The 27,550-nt window shown below is 40.1% G+C and overlaps 1 protein-coding gene across 4 annotated transcripts in view; it reads right to left on the bottom strand.

The window, feature by feature from the left end:
- The window catches only part of SLC22A15 (solute carrier family 22 member 15), a 51,349-nt gene that overhangs the window by 1,046 nt on the left and 22,753 nt on the right, over positions 1-27,550 (bottom strand). For 3 of the 4 annotated variants that reach the window (XM_039388889.1, XM_027730317.2, XM_039388888.1), the window contains 4 exons: positions 26,080-26,200; positions 25,107-25,179; positions 21,647-21,835; positions 18,507-18,589 (listed from right to left, as the gene is read on the bottom strand). In XM_039388889.1, the coding sequence (XP_039244823.1) occupies positions 18,507-18,589; positions 21,647-21,835; positions 25,107-25,179; positions 26,080-26,200 (466 nt within the window). Of the gene's footprint in view, positions 1-9,729; positions 18,590-21,646; positions 21,836-25,106; positions 25,180-26,079; positions 26,201-27,550 lie in introns of those variants that run through there. The other variant, XM_027730318.2, reaches the window with a different exon arrangement.

The raw sequence follows: 27,550 nt of genomic DNA, 5'->3' as shown, positions 1-27,550 counted from the left end.
CTTTATGATCCTTATTAACAGTCAAATACTAAGTGCATTAAAGGAGCACCAATACCTGCAGGACATCTGCTTCCCCAGAACCTACAAAGCAAACCTTTCTCTGTGCCTGCCAGGCATCTGCCTTCGTCTTTTTGCTGAGGGACTTGAGGACTCCCTCACAAAGACACGTAGGCATTTACCTTCCATGAGAGTTGGGCACTGAAAAAGATTTTCTTAGTTCCCCATACCACAACCTTACTCACTTCAAGACTTAGTGGCTAACTTTCACCTGAGGGGCTAACAGTGTATGTGAGCTCTGCTAGGGAAGCCAGACAACAGGCATGGTCTGAAGGAAGGGGAGTGGAACAATAGCTTGGGAAGGACTTGTAGGGCAGGTTGGATGGCATTAAGTCCAAGTGGAGTGTGCAGGGGAGGAGAATTAGCCTTTTAAATGGTCAGATTCCATTAAAAGCGTGCCCCTTAGATAGCCAGTGCGCATACAGCAGACAACTTCCTTAATGCTCCCAATACCAGACATTACTTTAATACCCAGAACCTCAGGCATGTATTTTGAATCAAGGAGAGAGATGAAGGATCTCTCTTTCTTGCACCTATAAGGTCTTTCCTCGTGACAGCTGTCCAGAATCTTGGGTGCTGGCAGAGAGATAAAGTAGTTTTGGTAATTTTTCTTTTAGACGATAACATGCCTTTATGCTTATTACCCTTTTCTGTTGGCAAGCACTTCTCCAAGAGGGTCTGGATGTCCCCAGTTTCCCCTCCTCATACTGACAGATGGTGATAAAGTCTTGGGCAAGGACTGTGCTTTTGTTTGAAGTTCAAGCATATTTAAGTTCAAGTTTATGCTGAAGTCCAAGGAGCTGAGCAACAGTTCCTACCTGTTCCTTCCATCTGAAAAAAATAAATAACTCTCATCATCACCGCTGAGGTGCAAGGGGAGCTGGGAGAGAAAAAAGCAACAAGAAACCCAATATCAAATGTAATATTAAATACAGCCTTTTCTTAACTCTGAGAACTCCTTGCTCCAGAGCTGTAAGAATTTGCTGCTTCGTAATTTCCTCGGACTTCAATGAATCCAAAGAAAGAAATAAAGAAGGAGAAGAACATTTGCAAGAACTGGATGCACGAGATCATAGGAAATGGACAACTTGCACCGAGTGCCTGTGGAAATCCACACATTATTTCCACCCTATTATTATAATCCATCCATTATTTCCATTCCATAAGTAGCACTTATGCTACTTACAGGATTGGAAGAGTGCCATTTGGCTGACAGAAAATATACAACAGAAAAAGGCCCTTAGACCACCAGCAAAAAACAAGTTAGAGTGCTATGGGAGACACTGGCAAGTCTTGACCTCACTTAGGAAAACAGTCATCACAAGAACTCACATTTGTTACATGAGGACCAAATAGCACAGAACACAGCAGAAAAAGTAGAGGCAGATGGCCATGTGAGAGGAGGGAATATTACTGTGGGAAAAACCTGCATCAGAAGGAAAGAGCACAGAGAAAAGAGAGTGCAGAAATAGGAACATCTGCATAGATAAAAGAGGATGTAGACACAAAGTAGGAATGATCCAGGCTCCTCCAGTGACATTTGCTGAGCTGATGCAGTGTTGTTACAGAGAAACCCTTAACAGATTGGTCCTTCTCAAGCAGGAAGCATCTATCAAGACAGTGCTTGTATATGAAAGTAAGACTAAAATAGAGAAAACCTGAGAAGGACCAAAGCTCCAAAGGCTGATAAATACAGTCTCCAGAAAAAACCTTTCCTCTGAGCCTACAATAACTTAATTCCTCAGGTGCAGCAGCAAGAGGGAGTGAAAAAAGGCTATTTCTTGTTTCTTACTCTTTGAGAAGTACAGAAGGAAAGAAGGAAGTGTCAAGAGGCTGGATCCAGGCTCTTCTCGGTGGTGCCAAGCAATAGGACAAGAGACAATGGTTAGAAACTGACACACAGAAAGTTCAACTTGAATATGAGGAACAACTTCTTTACTGTGCAGGCAACCATGTACTGGAACAGACTGACCAGAGAGGCTGTGGAGTTCCCCTCACTGGAGATGAATTCAAGAACCATCTGGATACAGTCCTGTGCCATGTGATCTAGGATGATGCTTGAGCAAGGAGGATGGACCAGATGACCCACTGTGGGCCCTTCCAACCTTACCCATTCTGTGGTTGTGTGAAAAGCTCATAACAGCTTCATGGAGACACAAAACACCCCACTGAAGCCAGGCAACCACCTGAAGACAAAACCAGAAAAGGTCTCTTCAGCTGTAGTTAGTTCGCAATCCATCAATTATCATGGATATGAGCCCTGTCAAGAGCTTTTGAGCTTTGTTGATCTGGCAAATTAAACTTCTCAAGTATATTTGTTTCTAAGGAGATTCCCATCCAGACTGAAAATGGCTACCTTTCTGACACCTCTGAACCCTTTATTTTCTCTTGATTATTGAAAGAGCCTTAAACCCTCATTGGGGTCTGAGCATATTTCTCAGAGACAGTTCTTGCTGAAGCACTGCAACCTTCCTTCTCTCTTTGGTGTCCCTCAGGAGATTATCAGCATCACTTACATAGCTAGCTGACCACAGACAGTTCCCCCAAATGCTGCTTGATGAGCATCCATTGATTTATCCAGCTTCTCTGAAGCATTTTCAAGCCACATTTCAATACTTTGATCTTCTCAAGTCTGCATAAGATCTGAAATTATTCAGCTATATTACATCCCCCCATCTGTATTATTTCAGTTCCCACTTCACAGTACCTTGTAATGGAGTTCAGATTGTGGGTAGTTTCTTTTGTACCTGCATCTTCATTTACTTATCAGTATTCTTCTAAGAGTATTTAGAGATTTCCTAGTATCTGCAAAAACACTGAATCTATGATATATCATTTTCATTCACGCTGTTGGCAATAACCAGAACTGAATATGACTGTGGATCTGTGAAACCCATGTAAAAGTATTCTGTGAATATATGCCTTGAATGGTATCAGATTGGCTCTTGTATCTTCTGAAGCTGCCAATTACCGATGCTTTCCATGCTTGCTTGGCTTTCTTTTCGTCGCTCTTCAGTTTCACAGATATGACAAATACATTTCAAACCTACAGTCAAAAGTAATCTGAACTGTGAACTGCACCACAACAAAAAAAATCACCAACATCTTGTAAATAAGAGCAGTAGGATTTACTGCATGGGGAAGTCTAGTATTGTGCCTTTTTCTGTTTGGCAACTATTTAGAAGAACTATTCATACGGAACAGTGAGCATGTTTTAAAAAGCCTCTACTAAATCACACAAATGAGTCAGTCCAATGTACCACTTGTGACTCACAGATGATCTGCAGTGGCAACAAATAAGCCCTGTTGAAGATGCTGCCTTCCAGATGAAATATAACTGAATTTGTAGTTGCTAATGACGACCCATCTCTTCTTGCTCTAATTACCAGAGGCATTAAGTCTGTTGCATTAGCTGAAGCATGTACTTGGGTCAAGACAGACTATCCAACCAAATGATCCCAACAGATTTAATAATCTCTGACAGTTCTCTTGCCTTCTTAAACTGTTGTCCCATTTCTCCCTATTAGTGGATTAAGTGACTGTACAAAATGAGTAATTGTAGCTTGAATCCCCAATAACATTTATGCTGTGACAGTCATTAGTACTGTTCAGAGTCTCCATTCAGAGGATACTAGCATAACATAACCAGGCTTTTTTGGGGCAGAAGTTCTGGGAATTAATTTCAGGGTTTTTTCCACTTTGTCTTTTAACAAGTTGATATGGGCAAAGGGGATACTTCAATGACAAAAGCCTGGGATGGACTAAAGGGAAAAGAAAGTGCTGCTAATTCACTGTGACAGCATCAGAATCACATATGGGTGCCAAATTGAAATGCTTCTCTACTCATTCCCTCCCCTTACCAATCAATACTTGGCAGGCTCAAAAATGCTCCGAATGCCTATGCTGCTTGTTCTCACTGCCACACGTTCTCGCATTAGCCTTGGGCCTGCTTGGTATGAAGTGCAATTTAAAGGCTTATATCCTTTCCAGACTAAGCACAGCATTGGTTTAAGTCCAGTGGTTCATAAAGCCTGATATCTTTTTTCCATCCGTGGCCACACTGGACACGTCAGAAGGCGGCAGACACCTTTTGCTAGAAATTACTTCTCTTAACCTGGGAAGAGGTTTGGAACCCAAAATTTTTACAACCTGAATGTTCTCCAGCTGCAGTGTAGCATTTCCAAAGAAAGTGATCATTCCCGGATCACCGGCTGAAGATGCAGGAAATCCTGAAAAATGCTGAGATTATAATGCTGCTACCCACCACTGACCAGCCTCAACTAGGAAATTCCTAAGAATCCAGTTGGCTTTGCAGCTGCTTTTAAGCAGCAAGCCACTGGGCAGCAAACATAAATCACATAGCAGTATTGCCAAGATCACTGGGACCCAGTGTGGTGATGTGTTCAGGGTCTGGAAATTTCCAAGTTCAAAATGGTCAGCTCAGAGGATGGCAGGAGAGGTAGGAAGCTGTGAGCCCTGGCTGCATCAGCTTTGAGGCTCCCAGGAGAGTTTACGGAGATGCTGGGCCAGAAAACTGGCATTTTGAGATCTAAATGCATGTACTGTCCTCTGAAAGTTCACTGAAATAGTGTAGTGCATCCTGATTTAAACATAAAATATTCCACTAGACTATTTCCAAGCATTTACGAAGGACATGTTTTATTCTCACTATGTTTTATCCATTACTAAACTACAACTACTGTTCTATTGTTTCAATCAGGATGTCCCACCATTTTGAAAAACTACCTGTGGCCAACATTCACAAAAACAAGAGCCTTCCAGCACTTCTATTTATAAGCCTAGGTAAACAGCCTGCATGCCAAAAAGGAAATAGTCAATACCAAGGAAGCTCTCACTGATTTTAACACATGGTTAGAAAAACGGTGTCTGGAAAAAACATGTCTGGCAGAGCACAGTGCAACTGGGAAAACTTTTTCTCACCTGAAAAGACTTCCAGTGCTAAAAGCTGCTTCATTTTTTATGTCAGCATAGGTTTGCTGATTATTTTTAGCTGTCAAGAAAAGGATTTTAAATCTAGAGGCACAATAACTCTGGGACAGACTGACCACATCCAAGATTTACAAGAGTCAAAACAAGAAGCATGCTTGCAATGATGCTGTGTCGACATGAGGGGCTGAATCAGACTGGATCATAGCATTTCCAGGAGCTGGTATTTTTTTCCAAGACTGCCCTCCAGAGTACAATGTTAGCTTGTATTATTTTTACACTTCGCTGTTGTGCCTAAATTGACCCGATTCAGAACTTATGGCTTGAGTCTATGGCAGTTTGAAGCAAATTGAATAAATCACCAGTGCTAAGTGAGAATAGTCACTTCAACACAAACTCACTTGGGAAAGAGAATACTCAGACTGGCATCCCTGTTTATGTGCTTCATCCAGTCACTGACTAATAAAAAAATGTACACGAGTTCACTGGAGCCAGAGCTAGAAACCAGGTCTCATATATCACAGGCCAATGACAGCTACATACCCATCAGATCTATTGCTTTCTCTTGATGAAAATACAATTACTGCAGAACAAATGGGTCAGCTTCAGCAAGCAAACTGAGAAGGGTCTCCAGGCCCAAAAAAGCCTGGTCCTCAGGAGCTATTTCAGAGTGCTGGGAGAAATATTTGTGTGGGAGGAGAGCGAGATTAAAAAAAAGCCAAACCAACCAAACAAAACCAACAAACAAAACAAAAAAGAAAAAAAATTACACCCCTCCAAAAAAAAACAAACAAAAAAAGCACAAAACTCCCCCAACAACCCCCCACAGAATTAAGACGGCTCAACGACCACTTTCTGTGAGTCATGAACCATATTAAAGCAAGATGTGGTTTTGTATAATCTTGGTTAGCAGCACGGCCAATCTACTACATAAAAGCTTTCTTATCAAACGCCTCAGCTTGTGTCATCTTACACGCAAAGGTAAAAAAAAAAGAATCAAACTTCCAAATCTCTAGGATACGTCCACCTGGACACTATGTTGTGTTCTGGCCCTGACATGGCATTGTGGAGAAGATGGGAAGGAGAAGCTGAAGAAGCAATCAGAATAAAGGAAGATTTTGCCATTATACATGCAGAAATGTCTCAGGAAAAGCACAGGGAAAGGCCCAGACAACTGCATGCTTTGTGTGGGAAGAAAGGAGCAGAGGAGAGAGTTATTGGGACTCTACAATGCACAGGCCCTGAGGGAAACAATTGCCACGAGGAACAATTGCTATACAGATGAGAATGAGAACACCAGCAGAAGTGAGAAAAAAGATGCTTTTTATTAGAAGTATGATATATGTACCACAAAGCATAACAAGAGATTCAGCAAACTAGTGAGAACAAGCCTTGAATCTCAACATAGGCTTCAGTCAAGTCTTTTCATAGTATTTCTAGACAGATCAGATCATGACCTGCATAGCTACACAGTCCAGCATCAGTCACTGGAAAATGAGTTAACAGCCTCCAGTCCGAGCTATGTCTGGCAAATACACATGCTACTCTTTTAGTCTGAAAATTTGTCATCCTCAAGAGCAGGCAGCAGGAGAAAGAAAGAGGAATGCAATTGCATTCTTCAAGCAAACACTTCCTCCTCTATCTCAGATCATAAAACTATACAGCTTCAAGCTAATCCCCATAATCAGCTGCCCAGCCCTTTCCACTTTATTGGCTGTTTTGTGCAGTCAAAGCCAAATTGCCAAAGGGAGAGGGTCAATCGTTTGTGCTGCATCTGCTCCAGGCAGTGATAGGACACAGGATAGATATTTAGGGCTAGAACTAGTTAAATGCAGATTCAGGGCACTGAAAACAGGAGTGGGGGAGAAGAAACAATCCCGGAATAAAATCCCTGGGAATATGCAGAACAAGTTGCTTGGCCAGGCTAGTGTATGGAGGAGCAAGCCATCTCTTTGCTCCTTGGGCTTTTATGGATGAAGGGAAATTGAAACACAGGCAGATGTGTTTCAAATGGAGAACGAGGTGAATAACACCACAAGTAGTAGAGGAGCAGTCTGGGTCAGGAGGGAACAGCATTCATAAGAGCACAAGGTCATTCAGTCCAGTTCCAGCTATCAAGGACACCAAAGATCTCATCTGAATGCACTTATACCCCATGAACTGCTCTCTAACAAACCCAAGACTAGCAGAGAAAACGATCAAATGGCCACAGCAGTAATTCAAAATCTTAAGAGAGGATAATGGACCCTCAATTCAAACAACCCAATATACCTGAAAAAAGGCCACTGTGCAAGCACTGCTTTCTCCTGCCCTTGTGTATACTGTTGCTGGAAGCCACGCCATCCCAAATGCCCAACACCCTCCCTACGTACCATGCAAGGATCAAAGCATTATAAATTAATTTTTAAGGAATTTTCAGTTTCTCTATTTTTATTTCATGCACCTTGCCCAGCAGTACAATTATAAAAGTTACCATCCCCTCTTGTCCTACTACTGCATGACTGTAAAAAGTTCCTCTCCAGCTCTCTTGTAGCCCCCTTAGGTACCGGAAGGTGCTATGAAGTCTTCCTGCAGCCTTCACTTCTCCAGGCTGAACAACTCCAACTCTCTCAGCCTTTATTGACCAAGACAGAGAGCAATTCTTTTCTGACCACAAGTATTCACCGAGTCCGTGTAGCCAACAAGATGCAAGGTGATAACACTGGAAAGTGCAGAGTTGAGTCTCTCTCAGAAGCAAGGCAGCTTTAGTTAAATTTGAGCCTGGTGCATGAAGAACTGAGTAATTTTGCCCAATAGCTGCTTGGAGCCGGTAGGCAATGCTCACTGCTGCCATTTCAGCACCAGTACTGCCTGTTATCAGCAAAGAACAAGCACATTCTCCAACTGTCCCTGCTTTCAAGGGATGGCACCTTAGTCCCACACCTCCCATTTGATGACTTTTGGAGGTCTTTCTATTGCTAGTGTGAAAAATTGCCTACAGCAGAAGCATCAGAACAAAAAAACGTTAAAGCTACACTGACAAAACAAAAAAAAAATCTCAGTCATATGAAACATTCTCCTTCCCATATGTAATTTATGGTTCCTTTCCTCATTCTTGGTCTCTCACTCTCTTTTTCCTTATCTGGGCCCAACAAACAGTACAATGCAATGGCTTGGTAGTCAAACAGGCTCCAGTCACAGCAAGATACAGCCGGTTCCCAGTCAAAGCACAGGCAAACAAAGCTGCATTTAAGAGCGGCCCAAGCTAACAAAGAGATGTGTCAATGTAAATCATGCTGTCTTACCCAGTGGCTGCTCACAGAAACACTCCTCATCCTCACGTAGATGACAACCAATAAATGAAGTGTTTTCAAGCCAGTAGTTTCCTGCAGCATGTAGTTGAAACATATTAGAGAGGAGAGAACGACAAATCTGAATGGCTATGATGCCAAGCACATAACAAGTCACATCTGAAAACTGGGTCTTCAATCATCACCTCCATGGTGAAACAGCCAAAGTGAAAACTATGGTAAAAATCTAAGTGTCTCAAGTACCAGAAAGAGTGTGAACTCACAAGAACTGCAAATAACAAGAACAAAAGATAGCCTTTGTCTGGTAAATTTAGACCAAGGGATGAACAATAGAAGTGATTTTGGATGCCAGTGCATACTTCATATATTCCAATTACTCATTCTAGAAAGGCTGCTGATGAAAACACTTTGAGTTCAAAAGACTTCCAAACGCCTTGTTTAAAGCTCCATGAGATTCTAGAAGGCATATGACAGATTAAGCAGAAAAGATACTTAAGTTGGTTGCATTTTTCTTTTGCATTAAGCAATAGAAGAGCAAACGATGACTCTTGCATTGCCCAGTGCCCAGGAAGCATGAACAGGGAGTCTGGCTAGACTATTGTTCTTAGCTCCACGTTGAGGAAGAGTAAAATGCAACATGACACAAGGTTTAGTAATATTACTCATCATGTAGACCATCTATCTTCTTCAGCAAGTGTACTTCAGAATACTGACAGATAAAGTGCTTTTGCTATTCAAGGAGAATCTTTAAATTATCTTTTTTTTTTTTTAGGATATACAGAGGTATGAAATATCAGGTACCCAGCAGTTTCAAACAGATCCCTACACCCCAGCCACTTTTTCCAGATTCAGACATTTTCTTTGCCACTAGACAGGGGACAGGAAATGCAGTCAAGCTATTTATCATCTCATTTCCAGGTAATGAAGACAAATGTTCAAATTCTGCCATTCCCTGACAAGATGTTTTGGCAGAAGCCCTGAGGGCAGAGACTATGGTCTTGTGCAATTGTATCACACCTTAGAGAAGGGGTGCCAACCAGATAAGTGCCAACTAGTGCTCGTGAGAACCCCCCCTGTACACGTTAGTAACATCACCGCAGACATTTTGCTATGCTAAAGCCCCCAAAGTGTTTCCAGTCTTTCAACATCAATCAGCACAACTGAAGCCAGTAGTAAATTGATTCTCACATTCCACTGGTGCCGGTTTTTGTTAGAAATGATTTGTGATAGATATGGTGGAATATATTGATTAGTACTGACAGTCCCAGTTTCCCAGGCGCTTTGTAGCACTGCCATTCCAAAATGACCTGCTTTCCACCTTGTCAATTTTCTTCTGCAGAGTCCATTATAAATATCTATTCTATTCTGAGAGCTTCATCCCCCTCCAGAAAACAAAACAAAAGGGTCAGGCAAGTAAAAAATCAGTACGATAAAATAGGTTTGTGGTGTTGCAAAAGAACTTGTTTTTATTGAGAGATTTTTGTGTCAGGGGAAGAAAAAGGCACAAAAGAAGTTACAAAGACATTAGATGAACTGTATGAATCAGAGGCAGGATCAGAGCTGTTACAAATCACCTAAGTTGGCTTACTAACATAGGTTAGCCTCTACAAAATTCTTAAAAGAAAAAATATTTCAAATTATCAAAATAATTCAGAAATTAAGAGAGAATGTAAAAACCACCAATATTAACTTTTTACTAAATTCACACTTGGGCTTACCACCATCACCCTCTCTTAATAGACAGAGATCACTGGAAAATATGTAGTATTACAGAATTATTTAAAAACTCATTTACATATTATAAATTAAGAATTTATATATTTACCTTTCATACCTCCAGTGAAGTACAGTAGATACAGGTAAAGGCAATGTGCATAGGAAATACATTAAGAAAACAGAATAGGTAAGTGCAATTATTCTGAATATTTCAACATTTGTTATGGCCCCTCACCTATGGCAAAGAACATCTTAAAAAGATGGATCCAACAGCTGTTCACAGAACATATGAATATACCACCATAAAAGGTCTACTGTGGAAAAGCTTATGCTGTCTTCAGTTGTGACTTCTCAGATGAAGTATTCTACAAACAGACTTTTCAGCAGTACAACTCTGAGTTAAGAACAGCACACTAACACAGTTAAAGAAGAGAAAGTACTTCTAAAATATATCAGTCCTGATTTTAACATGGGAAGGCTCGTAACACTCAGTATTCGAGTAATCCAAATTAAATATTTAACAACACACACACCAACTATATACAACTTCATTTTTTACTGAATCTATTCTCCCCATTTCCAATTTCCTGTTATTCAGTTCCCAACTGCCAAGGACTTTCGATTGATAGTTCAAATTATATGGGCATGAGGAAACAATGCAAAGTCTACAGGATAAAGAGACTACACAAAGATTTGGTTTTGTGATGATGAAAGGTGGAGCAGCAACAAAGTAGTTTACCCCTCCGGCTGCTCCTCTGGTCAAGTGGAGGTCTAAGTCCTGTCTTCTGAAATCAGCAAGGATGTAAATGCAAACAGACAAAGATCTTGGCTATAAATGCCTGATTATATCCTTAGGAGTTTCACTTACTTGACCTAAGACAACAGCAACACAGAAAGGGAATACAGTACCAACTACCACTCACAAACTGTCAGCCCAAACTAAGGACTTGATTTACAAAAAAACCTCAACCCTGTAAAGTCATGTACTGAGCATAACTGTGAGGGTTGCAGCAGTGAGGGGGCTGCAGGGTGCCTTGTGAGGGAAGAGGCCAGGCACTGCCCCGTGCAGGTCCCAGCCAGCTCAGCAACAGGCAACACGGAAATCACAGAATGGCTGAGGTTGGAAGGGACCTCTGGAGGTCATCTGGTCCAACCTCCCTGCTTAAGCAGAGCCACCTAGTAAAGCAGGCTGCCTTGGACCATGTCCAGATGACTTCTGAATATCTGCACACGTGGAGACTCCGCAACCTCTCCAGGCAACCTGTGCCAGAGCTCGATCTCCCTCACAGTAAAAAAGTGCTTCCCTATGATCACATGGATCCTCCTGTGTTTCAGAGAGTGTCCACTGCCTCTCGGGCACAGTGCTGCACTCCAGCACTGTCAGAGGAGTTGCTGGCACTTCCACAAAACCGTGTTTAAGAAGGGCAGCAAATAGCAAGAAAGAGATTACAGTCTACAGCAGTAGGAGGAAAAAAGGGTAAGTCCATGTCTGCACAAGAGGAGCTGAAAGGAGAGACAGCTGAGCAGGAGAAAAGCCAAAAGAAAAATCACAGCCTGAGGAGAGGCTAAGAGTAGACTCAAAAGGAGCTACAACTCTAAAGGGACTGTGTCTGGTGATGAAACCCACACAAGAGCAGCTGAATAACAAACAAAGAGCAGTGAGAAAAACCAAGCACAACAGATTGATCTCAGTCTCCTGTGCTGCCTGTTGCCTTGCTGAAGGGACTGAGCATGACATGCAGTCATGGAACTGGAAACCACCGTGGGGTAGGGGAGAGAGAGGGAAGAACAGTGTCTGGAAAAAAGCAGCAGTGTTTTCTCTAAGTGTTTTATTTATTTTTTCTTTCAATACCAAAGCAGTAACTAAAATCTCAATTGGCAGTAAATTAATTTGATTAAAACTCAACTCAAAACTTATTGCCCCCTAAAACTGTCCTCAACTGATACTAATATCAAATTAAGAGCTTTCTGGCCCTTCTAAAAGCAAACAGTATACACAGGAAAAGCCATGTTCTAACCATGTAATTCTGCTCCTTCAAAGTCTTAAGCCTTTTAACTAAATTTAAAAGGTCTTTAAGAAAAACTTTAAAGATAAGGATGACTTTAAGTCATGGATTCCCACATAAATAAAAAAGGAAAGACTTTGTAGTTTCCTAAAAATCAATTAAATAAAGTGACAAACAAGCTCAACATAAAGAGGTAGCTTTAAAAAAATCAAGGTATCATTAGATTCAGGAGGCAAAGGTAGTGCAATAAAACTATAGATACGAAAAATCTACTTCCCATTTCTACATTACTTACTCAGATTTTAACAGGAACAAAATAAAATTTTGTTCTGATTTTGAAGAGTGAAAAGGATCAAATAGTAGAAACCAGTCCTTTAGAGGCATACTTGAAATCACAGCATCCACAACTCTTTCATCACAAATCACCTGCAGTTGTTTGCTCCATAACAATTTTTATCAGTGCCTGCAACACTGATTTTTTTCTATAAGCTAGCATTAGAAATGCCTGTCTCCCAATCATGTTTCCATAATTTAAAAACATTTTGTTTGAAAACAGATGTGCCAGATACCTCTCATGGGAGATTTTAAATTAAATATAGCCTTCAATATTGGCCAAGTTTTCTTACTGCCATATTTTTTGCCATAAAAAGTATGAGATGAGCAACTCAGATGTGTTGGTGAGAAGCAGCAACATGCACACTAAAGACCAATTTCCCCTACAAACCTTTAGTAAATGAGGGTGGGCAAGTATTTAAACACACTCCATTCTACAATCTTGCTGTATACGACAAGACTCTGAAACCCCATGGTCCTACTTCCTTCTCCATAAACAGTGGAGAATGATTTAAAAGAAATAATCTTTCTTCTGGGGGTAGTCAGCTCAAGCTTTATCCATCTGCCTTTTTACTGACAAACACACAGCCATTTTAGGGCTGACTTGCAGTGAACATTAGTTGTAACAGGGATTTAAACTCTAGACATTATTACTTAGCAATGCCTCTAACAGACCAGGCATTTTATAAAAATCTTATAGATCCTGTGAAGCTCCAGGCAAGCTGTTATTAACAATGCTAATTTGTAAGGTTGATGAATGAACTAACAAATTCCAATCAGTTTTAGAGTAAACTTTGACATTTGCAACTCAGAAGGAAACAGGGTCTGCAGATTCCTCTGTAATGGCTACATGGTATAAATTCTGCATGTTCTACAAAGCCTGCACTTTAATCCTTCATTCAGTTTCTTTGGTTTCTCAGAAGCAAAAGCTACTTAAGTGAACTGAGCAATGAAAGACAAACAAACAAAGGTAACTCTCTGTCCACCATAGTTTCAGAGATGCTTGTTAAATACCAGTTTTGGCAGGCTGCATGGAAGAATTCTAAATGAAGGCAGCTAGAACTAGTTTTGGACTATTGCTTTCCAGCAAAAACTGTCTTTGGCACTTATATAATCCAATTCTATGATGCTACTTTACACATAGTCCCATATAAAGTTGACTGAGGAAATTAAAGATGACTTTCATAAAACAGGCACTTCAAATTAGAACAAAAAAATCTCTTCCCCATTAAGCAATGCAGGAGCTTTTTTCAGAATGACAGGAACAGCAAGTAGTACCAAAATTCAGATGAGAAAGTTCAGTAAATTCAGACTGTTAGGGTAAAAGTTTTACCCAGCTCTATTAGATTTAATAACAGTAGCACCTAGAAAATCTGAAGGCTACAACAGACTGGACAAGGTATTAAAAATACATAGCATGGAAAAATTATGTATAAATTTGCTCACCCTCCAATTCTACACTGAGATCTGCCACAGAGGTTTTCTTATATAGGTGCCTTTCCTTCACATAACACATCTTGCAGAAAGATGCAATCAATGAGACTCAAAATACAGCTATACCCTAAGTCTCCTGTTTGGTAAACAGCCGAATATAGACATTTCTGACACAGACATTGTGTCAGGCCAGACTAACTTCCACCATCAAATGACAGCATTGCTCTTGGGCTTTTCTGACATATTTACTGCAAGGCTCACAGTTTGCATGCACAGACTCGGCTGCGTCAAAGAGCACGATCAAAGAAGCGCTAACAGGGTGGGGAAAGGGATACACAGGGCACCAGCCTTCAGCTAAAACAAAATAATGCTAACCAAATCTGCATGTGATGATCAGGCAGAAGACTCATGAACAAGGGTTTTAGCCCAAATGTTTCCATTAACACACTCCAGGAAAAGTTCGTTTGTTCCTCACTTTCCCCTTTTCCTCAGTACAACAAAAACACTCTTGCAAACTGCTTTTACATGCTTAGGTGAAATAGGCTGGAAAATGTATGGCTCAACTGCATTCCCCATGGTTCTGTAAATGATATTGTACTAACCTCAGTACATCCATCCACAGTCTGGAGACCCTGTGTACACTGTGAGCAGATGAGCATGTGGCTGCAATCCTTAAAACCTTGACTGTAACAAAGGTGGAAACAAGCTACAACACGCTCTGTGTTAATTATGTATCTCTGGAGAGGTGTGGGCATGTTCTTCACTCAGCATCCTGATCTGAACATAGAGTCACCTGTGGCCCTCCTTTAACACAGAGCTTCTAAGTTTCTGGTGTGTCAGGGAGTCTCTGAACAGCACTTCCCCAATCCCTAAATAGAGAGCACTAGCTTCGTTTTCGGGGAAGTTTAAAAAAATAAACTTCTCACTTCTGGATTTTATTCTCTCCAGCCTATCAAAAGCAGCCAGGTAGTAAAATCCCTTTAGAAGGCTGAAGTATCACTTCACAAGTTGTGTGACAAAAACTCGTCAAATAATTCTAATATTCCTATCTTTCTAAAGGGAAGCTGGTAAATTAAGCAATGACCAGTTATACAGCATTCACCAAAAGAAGGCTGTCTAACTTGTAATTATTTTGGTGCCATGCCATTTCATAGAAGAGCCAAGTCTGAATTAAAACTGAGGCAGGCCACATTTCGTATTGATTCAAAGAAATGTTTCATCACAAAAGCAGCAGTGCTGAACAAAGCTGAAAAGGAGAAAAAGGAAAAAGGAAATTATGAAACTGATACCCCCAATAGGACATCCTGGAACCAATGCTAGCTCTGTAAGCAGAACCTTCAAGTTGAGACAAGGAGCAAGAAGGGTATTTCTACCAAACAGCTGCTACCTTATGTTTTCACTTACCCTTGCCCTGAAGTATTTCAGTTGAATCCTCTTTTTTTTTTTTTTTACTCCTACCAGCTAGTTCTCCTCCGTGCTTCATGACCTGTCATTCTCCTTCATTCCAAGCTGTATTCACATATCACTTGTGAGATCCTGAGATAGCAGAATCCCAAACATACCTCATCTGAGACAGTATTAATAAGATCTGACTAATCAACACCATGGGAAAGCCTCTCTGCTCTCTAGCATAATCCCATTAAGTGAGCTGGACAAAAAAACCCAGAACTGACAGCTAGAAGAATCGAGGGAAGAAATTCCTTATTGGGGATAGGTATCTTAATGTCTACACAACACAAAAAAAAGTTAACAGTGCCAGCTGCTTAGTATACAAAGGTACGCTAGCAAAAAACATCGGATACTTCACTCAGCTGTAACAAGTATGTCAGCTCTCAGATTCCTGGCATTACAATACATAATAAACTGATGTATCTAGTGCTGTATCGACCTCCGCTTTCCAGTAGCTTCTCAGGGTAAACTTACTGCTCAGACACTGAGATTCATTGATTTGGCCTACTCAGACTTCTTACACAACTTCAAAAACACCCAATGGATTCGAACTTCAGAACACAAAGAGGGAGAGCAAAGCCTGATGCTACATTGCTGAGCTTCTCCTGCAGGGATTTTCTCTTATAAACCTTCTGATATAACTCACCAGGGACAGTAACAACACAGAGTTCCTATGGTTGACAGAAAGATTTAAAATTCCTTCTAAAAATGTCCCTTTAAAATTTGAAAGGTGTAAACATGGGACAGATTTAGGGTTAAAAGAAGAGCAGCAATATCTATGGAAAACAATTGCTAATTTTGTCTTCACTCTTGTTTTTTCAATTTTACATATGTACTGATGATACAAAAGTGCATGAGTGGAGAGGTAAATTTAATTATAAGTTGAAGACTGTCACAAAATCTAGCTCAGAGTGATATTCTCCACCTGAACCATGACAGCATCCTACAGTTGTAATGAAAATTATGTTGAGGTGTCTTGTAGCATTACCAGGGCTACCAGTAGGGGATAATGACAGCAAAAACATGGAGGGAGGAAGGCTAACTGTTCCCGTCTGCTTCTTGGATGACTTACTCCACCTAACACCCGAAGAGGGACAGAGACAGAAAACACCTAAAAACAACTGTTGGGTCTTGGCAGCATGTTAATACCACTGGGCTTACTGCTGTTTGCTTCTAACTAAGCAGGTTTTATTTATTTAGAAGCCATCAGCAACAAAAAGTCATTTTTCCACCTCTCCATAAATTAAAATGTGAATACAAAATTAAAAAATATTTTAATAGGTTCAACCTTTTCAAGTATTTCTGAGTTCCTTATTTGAGAAATTTTCTTACGTACAAAAGGGCCAAATAAGGCAGAAAGACTACACAGCTGGGTTTAAAAGTGCCTTGCCACATCTACAACAACTATCCAACAGTCTGGAAAAAAAAAAGAAGGCTGGAATTCTTCTAGTGAAGCTCATAATACAGGCAAACCCCACAACCATACTGATACTCTGTCCATACGGACTGAAGTTTCTAACTTTGCTCACAGTCAATGCCTGGATCACGTTCAGTCCAAGTGGGAATGCTGCATGTGTGAAACTGCAGTCCCTGGGCTGCCCTCTGCACCAACCAGGGGAGTTGCTCTTTGCTCAGTGCTACAGTTCCCAGTGAACAAAGTTCAAACACCTTGCTGCAAGCTTCAGATTCTGTTTACTTTCACTTCCTGGAAGAGTAAAGGAACTCCCAGTTTAACCAGGAAATATTCAGCAGTCAGCTGTTTGATGTTTTTAAACCCAGCTTTTTCAAGCCTAAGATCTACAAAAACGGCTCGTGAGCCTGAAAATATACCTTCTGCCATTGTATGGCACTTTGCTAGGAACTCAAAGTAGGAAGACTAAGAAACATTTTATGGAAACCCATCTTAACAAAGAGAAAGCCACAGGTTAGAGCATAAAGACGACAATGTAATCAAGAAAACAATCTCTGTAAGGCCTCATTTTTGTAGTTGGAACTTTTCATATGTTCATGTTTCATATTACAGGACTCCACATCCCGCTAATGAAGCATCTACCAAAAGTTCAGTATAAACAGGAGAATGAAGTTATCATGCTCAACAAGGTCAAGTAACGAAGTGCTTGAGCAAGCACCTGCTTAAGAAACAACATCAAGCAACCAAATGCTGCCTCGAAGAGGTTTGCCTGGTTTTTAAGTGAGAATGCTATCTACACACAAGACTTTAAAATAAACACTAGCAGCTTCCTGGCAATGAAGCTCAAAATGTAAGAGCAACTCATAGTTCCTCTTACCACTTCAAAGTTAAGTCTCTTCCAGAAATAAAGACACAGATATGTCTGCAAAAATGAGCTATATATTCTAACATACCTCACACACAGTATGTGATAAGTACCTTACCTATGTCACACCCATGAAACTATATCCGTCACAGAATTATTTCACTCCACAGAGAAGTTGCTTAGCTTCAATATTTATGGCAAAGTGAGGACAAGGTAGAAGTAGGCAAGTCTATACAGCAGTGCTGAGATGTGGGGAAAACATGGCAAAAATATGTGTAAGTCAGCCCAAGAAAAACCTTGGTGCATGAAAAGAAGGAAAAAAAGAGTCAGGAATGTCCCTTATGTCTGCAGCCTCTTTTGTGTAGTCCTTCCTCCCAGCATTCCATTATCACTAAGTAAATGCCCAGCGCATGATTAACCAGCTGCACCCAGTAACTCTACACAGGTGTGCAGAGAGAGAAACCTTACGTTCACAGTTGCCTCTCCTGTACTGAATATGCAGAGGCCATTTCAACACACAGTTTCAGGAACTTGTTCCCACTGAAGTAGCATACAGCACATTCTGTGACTACTTCCACCCCATGGAATAAAACAGTGGTTGTTTTCAAGTTTATCAGTTTATACTGAATCAAAATCCACCACCTTGAAAATAAAATGCCAACATGTGCATTGATGATCTGTCCAAATCCATCTGAACCTAGATAATTTCCTAGGCTTCAGAAATACACTATCCCAGCCTTGCTGTCTCACCTGGCTTCAAATGCAGTCCATGCACTGTCACTCTGAACCACAAGACTTTGAATGGCTGTCCCATAAGAGCATCAGTGGTGTAATTAGTCTGAACAGGACTCAACCCCCTCTCCTAGTCAGGAATAACACAGGCACTTGCCCAGTTACATTCCCTGACAAGTGAGGTCCCCAGTACTTGTCATACAGCTGGACTGACTGCACAAGTAAGAAAAGGCATAAAATGGGCCAGTGTTTCTTCTTTTCATTACTTGATCATGTGAGTCTCTTCATCAGCATCATAAAACTCCTGATCTTCGCTTCCACTCTCTGTAGAACTGTCTTTGTCTCCAGACTAGAAACAAAAATTAAGTCATTAGTTAGCACAGAAGTCACTAAATCAATCTCAAAATACATAAGCATGAACCATTACACCTCTATGGAATGCTGCTAGAGAAAAAGCAAGAAAAGACAGGTCAAATCACTATATTAAAACTTTGTCAAAGACATAATGTGAATTAAGATTTCTTTACGTCCTCGGTTCTTAAAAATATCTTTAAAAGAGATAGGGTTTAGTGGATGGACTTTCTCTGCTTCACTAGTACACTGGAGAACACATGCAGGAACTAGACTGGCTAGAATGGTTCTGAAGTGATAATGTACTCTACTTTCTTAATTTAAGTCAAAGGTTCCTACTCTGTGTAGAGCTACTAGATACACAGTAGCTCACCACAGCTCAGAAACACAAATGACTTGATCAGGTAAAAGCTTCTCCATCCAGAATTAATACTTCTCCATGTGTAGAACAGACATTTTACTATGCAAGTTTAGTTAAAAAGATCCCTCTGCAATACTAACTAAAAGTGTTACGGAAAAGGGAAAAACCATATGTTCAGAAGGTGAAGTTCCTGTTATATGCATACTTCAGCCAGAGTCCTTTTGACAGCATAATTTATATCACATACCCAAACTAAAGTCAGCTGTTACAACTGGTAGATTTTTATTCGGCCAGTATTGCATTTTTGCATGGAACTGACGAAATTATTCCAGTTAAAAAGATTCTCCTGATAATATAAACTTTATCTAGTTTGGTTATTTAGGATTTTTCCCCCAGTATGCTTGCATCCATCCCAAGACTTCTGCCTGCCTAGTCATATGCTAAGAAGGGTGAGAGAGAGGGTGAAAAATAGAGAAATGGAAATCATGTTCCTGACTGACAGTGCCATGCAAGCAAAATCTGTAGCTTTAGATCTGTCTTCAGAGGAGTTTTGCTACAGCACTGTGAGCTGACTGCAAAGGAATTTCAGATAGTTTGAGCACTAAGACCTGTCAGAAGATATAAAGGGAATCATGTTAGGCTTTTTTCTAGATTTCTAAAATTATTTGAGGAAAGTCAGGCTATCACTGGATGCTGTCCAACTTGAATATCACATTCACGTATGTTAACAGGGACAAACCCTCCATTCTGGGCAATCACAACACATGTTAACTTGAAAGTGGTACAAAAGGACAATGGATTCCACAGGGGGAATTCAGGGTATGCCAAATAAATTCTAAATCTTTCTCACAGCAGCTTCATAAGACCTCTCTATGGCCTTATCAAATAGGGTTAATGTTTAACCGCTTTCCATTTTATCAACACTTTCTTTGTGAGCTTTACAATAAATCCCTAATGTCTCACAGACATTCCAGATATAACTTCCCTGAAGTTACAGGATTAGTTCACGCCTGAACCAAGGACTTTTCCATTTGGATTCAATAATTTTTATCCATCTGGCCAAAGGGTTCCTGAAGAATGTTCTCAATTTTACTTTTTTTTCCTTCTGTGGGTCCTGTTCAGGGTGGGATTTTAAAGAAGCATACAGAAGAATAAGCAAGGAAAAGTTAAACCTGAGAAAACTGATTGACATAAGTGAACCAAGTTGTGAGAATCCTGATAGACAAAACTTGGCACCTCAAAGGGCAATACTGACCCTGGTTGGTTAAAAAAGGAAATAAAAATATGACTTCCCTCCCCCTAAGTTATAACACCTGCACTGCTTGCTAGATTTGCTTTCATTGGTAAACCATCTGCACAATAAGATGTAATAATGATGTAATTACCAAAATAACAGTTGATGTAAACATATATGATGGATTTGTGTAGTCAGCAAGAATGTGGTGCCATAACACGTTATCCAGTATGACCGAAAATGTTTATAAAATATGCATGTGAAGTAGCTAAGGTATAAAATTAATTGTTAGAGGACTGTCTCTTTCAAGCTTTCTTAAAGGGTGCTTTTGTCACTAAAACTGTGCTGTCCTGTCAAGAACTATTACAGCTAAAATCGGTAAACAAGGCAATATGTTGAAGTCTCTGATAGGAAGCAACTCTTCTCATTCTAGAAACACATGCTACTCAGCCTCCTGAGAAAATAAGTATGACTACCTGTGAATCTCAGAGTGCTTGACCCAAAACTAAGCAAATGAAAGTAAAAGGTGCTAAAGAATCCCATCTCATCTCAGCCTAATGGAGTAACTAACATTTTTTGTCACGAGTTTCCCTTCAAGTCTTCTGACCACTTAATCTATCGTCCATGAACCACTAGTCCATCAATACTTAAAATTCTGAGACCATTAAAACTTTACCCAAGTTCGAACACCCACTTCCAGCTTCTCCAGCTACTTCTTTCTAATCCCATTTCAGTCACATAGGAGCAGCCATGTTAAAAAATCTCCACGTGACTGGAGGATGCAGATGCCAAGGAGTTTAAAAAAATGAAGTATAAAGTGATGTGAAAAACAACATTCAAGGAAACCTGACTGCAAAACATGCTGCTGCCACATTTATTTATGCTTATGCCTGGGAGTTTTGTAGTTCCAATGTTTTCGACAAATCTCATTTCCCAGAGTCAACGGTGGGAGACGTATCGGAGGTTAGTCTAGCTTAACCCATTTAAAGCCTCTTAGTCTAGCTTTAACCCATTTAAAGCCTCTCTAGGACAGACCTAACAACTGGCACTGCAGAACAGTCCAGGCAGGTCAGGAGTACAGGGTGCTGCCTTTGAGAACAGCTCTTCACAAACAGGCTTTTGTTTTTGTTACCATCTAAGGCTTCTCAGGCTTCAGTGGCCAGCTTTGGATGAAGCATGCTGCAGCAATCCTTCTCAGAGATTAGAAAGGCACAAACATCACTTTATCCCAAAGGGAAATACTGTAAGCTTCTGGCCTTGAAGGGATGAATTAACCCAGCTATGTTTCAGCCTGCATTTCCAGACGTGATGGTAGGGTTACTAAACTATCTTCTCTATCTCCTTGGGGCCTATCCTCCACAGGCCACGAATCACTATCCTAATTTATTTAGAGTGGCATATTCAAGCTGACAGCTGAAATAAACACAGCAGAAAAAGTACTAGGAAAAAAATTAATATACCTGTGAGCCATCTAGGGCTTGCAATGTCATGGCTTCATCTCCCAGCCTCCAGTACGAGCATACCTGCAGGTCTGAAATAGTTTCTAGCAAAGGGCTGTTTAAGGTCTCTGGTAACAATAAGCTTAAGAGCCCAGACAACAGACCAGTCGCTCCAAACACAATGTAAGGCAGAGACCACTGTACAGATTTCTGGAAAAAATAACAGAGTTACATTGAGATTGGTTCCCTGTAGTTCATACTGCCTATTAAAGCACTCAGCCTTTACAACCAATCCCCATGCCATGTGTTTGTGTTCCTATTTAGTATAAAGTTACCGATCCTTCTGTTGTTTTTTATTTGTTTGTTTGTTCTTTTACCAATATTGTCAGTTGTATCATATTAATACTATTAGATCCACACAGATTTTGGGATGAACTTTAAAAGAAACGCCTGCTGAATTTGAACTCAATTCTTTCCCATAACACGTGTATTTTTTAACAAATGCAACATCCTTTTGTAGTAGGGAACAGAAACCACAGAAACACAGACATGCTGCTTGGAGATCTCTTGGGTCATCTAGGCCAACCACCTACTTCAAGCACAACTACAGCCACCACTAGACCAAGTCAATCATAGCTTTGTGTAACCAAGTATTGAAAAAACTGCAAGGATGGATATTCCCCAAAAAGGAGACTGTTCCGATGCTGCCTAAAGCCTCTCAAAAAGATTATTTTCCAAATTTCCTACCTAACCCCCAAAACTTCCTATCTAACCACAAAACTCATGTCCATCGACCCCTTCTGAACTGTTCCACATAGTTGGGAAGAACCAAGGTGTAAGACCCAGTGTTCACCTGGAGCCATGTGCCCTAGGCTCCTGATCATTTTGGTTACTCTCCACTAGACGCTCTCTAGATTTTTCAACATCCCTCTCAAACTAGAAAGGTAATTAATCTGTGAGCCACATACTGAATTGGGCCTGATGTAGCTCGGTGTGAAGTCTATCTGTCTGTGACAAGAGGGCTGGCTTCCACTTAACCTGTCTCTTCCAGCAAGGCTGCTACTCAGCCAGTTGGTTCCCAGACTGTAATGACCATGCAGTAAGTCCACACTACGAACAGAATTTTATTCTTCTTGTTAGCCTTCATGGGATTTCTGTTGGCCCAGAAAGTCCCACTGGGCTCTTGCTACTCCTCCTTATTTTGCATTCTCTAAAAAGGAGGATGCATTCAGTCTTACCTTTCGCTTTTCACTAGCCACCAAATATTGACCCCACCACTATCCCTTTGACCCTGGTGGTCCATACAACATTCAAATTTAATATTCCTTCCATCCAGGACACATTTCCTCAGCTTCCAAATGCTAATAATGTAGGATAGTCTCACAAGCCTTACAAAAGCCTTCCCTGCTCTCCTCCCTTTCCTCATTTGTATTACCTTCTGTGATTAAATGACTATCAAATCCAACTGGCTGAAATGAATTATTCTTAGTAAACCCATGTTCACTGATCCTGATTACCTTCCTTGCCTTCACATGCTTAGAAATAGATTCTGAGAGATCATGTCTCAACCTTCCCAGAGACTGAGTTCAAGCTGCTCAGGCTGTAACACCCTGTTTCCACTTCCTGATATTTAAGATGCACACAGCATTAGCCATTTTACTCCCACAGCTATCAGTGATCCTTCACTATGATGATGGCTTATCACATATGATGGACAATTGCCTCACTATCACAATCAGCTCTTTCATCAACTCCTAGGGAATCCTATCCCATGGAATGGAAAGCTTTCAGCTTTAAGTGTTCTTGAACCTACTGCTCCTCCTACTGTTTGCTGGTCTTCCACTTCCTCAACTGTGCTGATAGGCAGACTGTCATGGGGTCAGGCTTTGCCTGTCAAGACTAAAGCTTAAGTATTTCAGCTTATTCCATGTCATCCACAGGATGCCCATCCCATTTCACAGCAGGCTAAACATTTTCACTGAATTTCCTTTAGCTGATAGAATCCCTATGTATGTTTCTTGCTAGTTTTAGCTTCAACTGAGCTTTGGTCTTCCTGTCACCACTTGTGATTGTGACAGCCTAAGCAATGTTTATAGTTCTCTTCTGATGCCTGTCCCTGTTCTCACATGGCCTATTACAAGCCAAACTACACAGAGGAAAGGTGGATACAAAAAATTCAAGTTATCTACAACATAGCTCCATAATGTGTACATTCAGATAACCAATAAAGCAGGCTCATTTTAGAAAAGGGCAAGAGTTTAGCTATTTGTTTCATCTTGTATAGGAAAGAGCAATTCTAAATTGAGGAAAATAACAGGCTGTGATCAAATGGAAGACCAACATGCCACCTCTTACCTCAGCAATTAACTTGTCCTATTCTTACTATTATAAGATCCCCAGACTAAAGACACTGAAAGCACATTAAAATAGTCAAAGACATTCCAAATCACAAACATACTTAATTATTTTCTCAAATCAATGTTAATTTGTTACTTAAACAGAGCTATTTTCATGGAACCCCTTCAAGCATGATGATTCAAGATTTATGTCTCAGGCAGTATCAAACCTCTGCTAGACACAATATAATTGATGACAAAACCGCTACATAAAAGCTGCCTATTAAATGTACCTGGCAGACCAGCACCAGTGTTGGCTTTGCCTGTTGTAGCCCAGGGCTTCTCACACTCTCACCTACCCAGCGTTTCATTCTGCAGATTAAAGAGCTCCCTATGCTCACCTGCCTTTTTGTGAGCCTTCTGCCTCACATATAAGAGAGCAAATGGCAGAGCACAAAGTTACCTCAGATAAAATCTGTCACATTAAAGGAATTGCAAGCAGCTGATGTGAAAAACTGGCACACTCTTTCACCTGCATATACATAAAAATATAAGCAGAGGAAAATAACAATATCTTCCCCACGTTTTGTTCTTCAGAATTTTAATTTGCCTTGACAGACTGCTGTGAAGTTTGTGCTCAAAAGCCTTGCCAGTGTATCAGATCTCCACATCATCATCTTCATTCATTGAAAGATAAACTAATTTGCTGATGTTTATACACCATGAAGTGCACTGGCAGTAAAACTAATTTATTCTCAGAAACACAAGTTATTGAGCCCATATGCTTTATTTTGACACACTAGATCCTTTAACTATATGGTTTTTCTGCTATTACTTGCTTAGGGTTTAAAACTGGGTATCGCCATCTAGGTAATTTGAAATTACTATATTGCTAGGGTCCACTAGTTAAATCCCAAAATTTTTTACTAGAGATAAAATACCTTCTAAATTAAATAATGCTGAGATTTTGTCTAATCACACAGATGACACTGCAATGCCTTTGGCCTACCATGATACTGTTAAGGTATGCAACTTACATATCTTAGTTTACATACATAATCCATCAAAAATATTCCCATCTCTGTAAGGCTCTGATACATCAGAACCACAAAACAAAAATATACATAACAGAAGTTCAGACTAACCAAGGAAGGGACAAAAGGTGCAATGATTCCACCAACACGAGAAAACATGGAGCAGGCACCCATTCCAACATTCCTAAGAAAAAAAACAAAAATAATTAATCTTTTGAAAAGTGCCACTGAGCAAGAAAAAACCTCATCAGTCATCACCCTCAGCACATTAACTGGCAAAGAAAAGTCAAATATAACTGAAAGCATCCCAAGACAGGAATGAAACATTTTTGTAATTAAAATGAAGCAAAAGTCCCCTTTACGTTCAGAATTCTAACATAGAGACACATGTAGAGAGACAAAACTTGTGTGATTTCAGTTCATGCATCTTGTCTCTGTGTGAAACTCTGGCTGAATTAATTTATCCAAATCCTATTAATCAGCAGAATTGCCCACCCATGACAAACAGCACTGTATAGTTTCACTGGTGGCTGATCATCATAGGCACCCGTATGGTAGATGCTTTTGTCTGCTCTGTCAGCCCAAGCACAGGATATTTCTGCCTCTAGTGAGTGAAACCTTACTGTTGCTTATATAGGGCCTATGAAGCATCAAGTTACTTTTACAAAGCTTATTGATCAGTCATCTTCAATGTTCCTGGTTAAGCAAGTATGATAATAGAGTTGTGTGCTTCACAAAGTACTGAAAAAGTAAGATATCACTCATTAAAAGAAATATCAGCAGTTACTATTGCTATCCTCATTGGGGGAAGGAGAGTCGTAAGCACGCCAAGCAGCCAGAGGACTATTTTACTGTTATATAGAAACACGGTTAGTCTGAAGAGAACACTGCAAATTTGAGGGAAGACAAAGTGAGAAGAGGATAAGGGAAGAAATTTAACATGTAAAACTAGAGATAACCATTATATGTAACTGAAAAATTCAAATGAAAAGGTATAGTTAACAGAAAAAAACTAACAGAGAAGTAAAAGATGGTCAGCTAAGAGAACCACAGAAATGAAGACTTAAAAATTAACTTGTGTTACCTGATCACTGTGGGATAAAGTTCTGATGTGTAGATGTAGACAATGTTAAACGCAGCACTGATTGTCAGTTTCCCCAGCAAAGATAGAGAGTGACTATTCACCACTGCAAACACTCCAGTATCTGATGGAGAAAATGTGACCCTTTTAAGGCTTTTGAGAACTCAAATACATCTCTAATGATTTCAATTACACAATAGTATGGAGTGAGCAGGAATCTAGTGAAGAGTCTAAGAGCTGAAACTATAACTCAGTATTTTCAGAGTCTAACACTAATTAAATACTAAACTAGTTCCATTGGTAAGTTGAAGAAAAGAGTGATACATTTTTCAAAAGTGAGTAGGTTTTTTCAGTAACAAGAGATTCAGTGTCAATTCTATAGTATCATTACCTGCTTCTAACATTATTACTCTGGAAGGAAGATGCTGTAAAGGACCATACCAAACATCCCATCCAGCTTACTTTTGTCAGAACAGCTAGTTCTTACTCGCTTCAATCAGGCACATCAGAGCTCATGCCCAGCTGAAACAGGTGCTTCCTTCTGGCCAGTGAGCCATTTCACTTCCTAAGGTATTTTGCCCGTCTGAATTTGGCAGTTCAGTACACAGCTGATTTTCTGGAGTCTTGCAATTCTATCCCCTCTTTTCACATGTTTTATTTGGACTGATATGCAAAAACTACTTGATGACTGATACCAGTTGAACCAGAATATCTCTGAGTGTCCAGGCTCTAGCATCTGGAATAATTCTGGAAACTTGAGTTGCATCCCTTTAAAAAAATGCTTCACCTATTAGATTCATTGCCATCTAGAGCAACTTATGTGCTCTATCCTAAATGTTTAATTTTTTTAATCACTCTTCAAAGGTGTTATACATCCACAAATCTTACAAGTGAGGTGAGTTTACATCTCTGGTTTTCAAAAGAAAAATTATTCTGTAATTTTGTTTCTATCATTTCGATAAACATATGAAAATTAACACTAGTGTGTCTCAACAAAAAAGACATTTAATTTCACATTTCTTAAAGACCCCTTGCTTCAAAAGATTATCAGAATGCTCTCTGAACTGAAAGTTATGTGGCCACACTACTAATACCGCAATCACACTAGTCTTGAACATTACAGAGCCATAAGGAAAAGATGGGAACTTGTTCCAAGACTCAGTTCTTTGGATCTTTTGACATTGGTCTTTCACTTTGACAGATACATACAAGTTGCATGGGTACTACTTAGATGGACATATCATTTGGCTAATGGAGATACCACAAGAAACATCACCCTTTGGGATTACATCAGAAAATTTGGAAAGGAGCAACTGATGTGATCAGAAGTAAAGGGCAGAATCCAAAGGCAAAAGTTCAAATCCAAAACTTCTTAACAAGCTTTCCTTAAGGTCTTAGGAAGATTGTTGTTTATTCTTTTTGTGAGTTAGCTTCTCTGATTTCAAAAATTGAGACTCACACGTGGTATGAGCCT

Source organism: Pipra filicauda, unplaced genomic scaffold (assembly GCF_003945595.2).
Source record: "Pipra filicauda isolate LSUMZ 115617 unplaced genomic scaffold, ASM394559v2 scaffold69_size3009148_pilon, whole genome shotgun sequence".
Lineage (NCBI taxonomy): Eukaryota > Metazoa > Chordata > Aves > Passeriformes > Pipridae > Pipra > Pipra filicauda.
The sequence above is the reverse complement of the archived record's forward strand: the minus strand, read 5'-3'. Positions and strand labels throughout refer to the sequence as shown.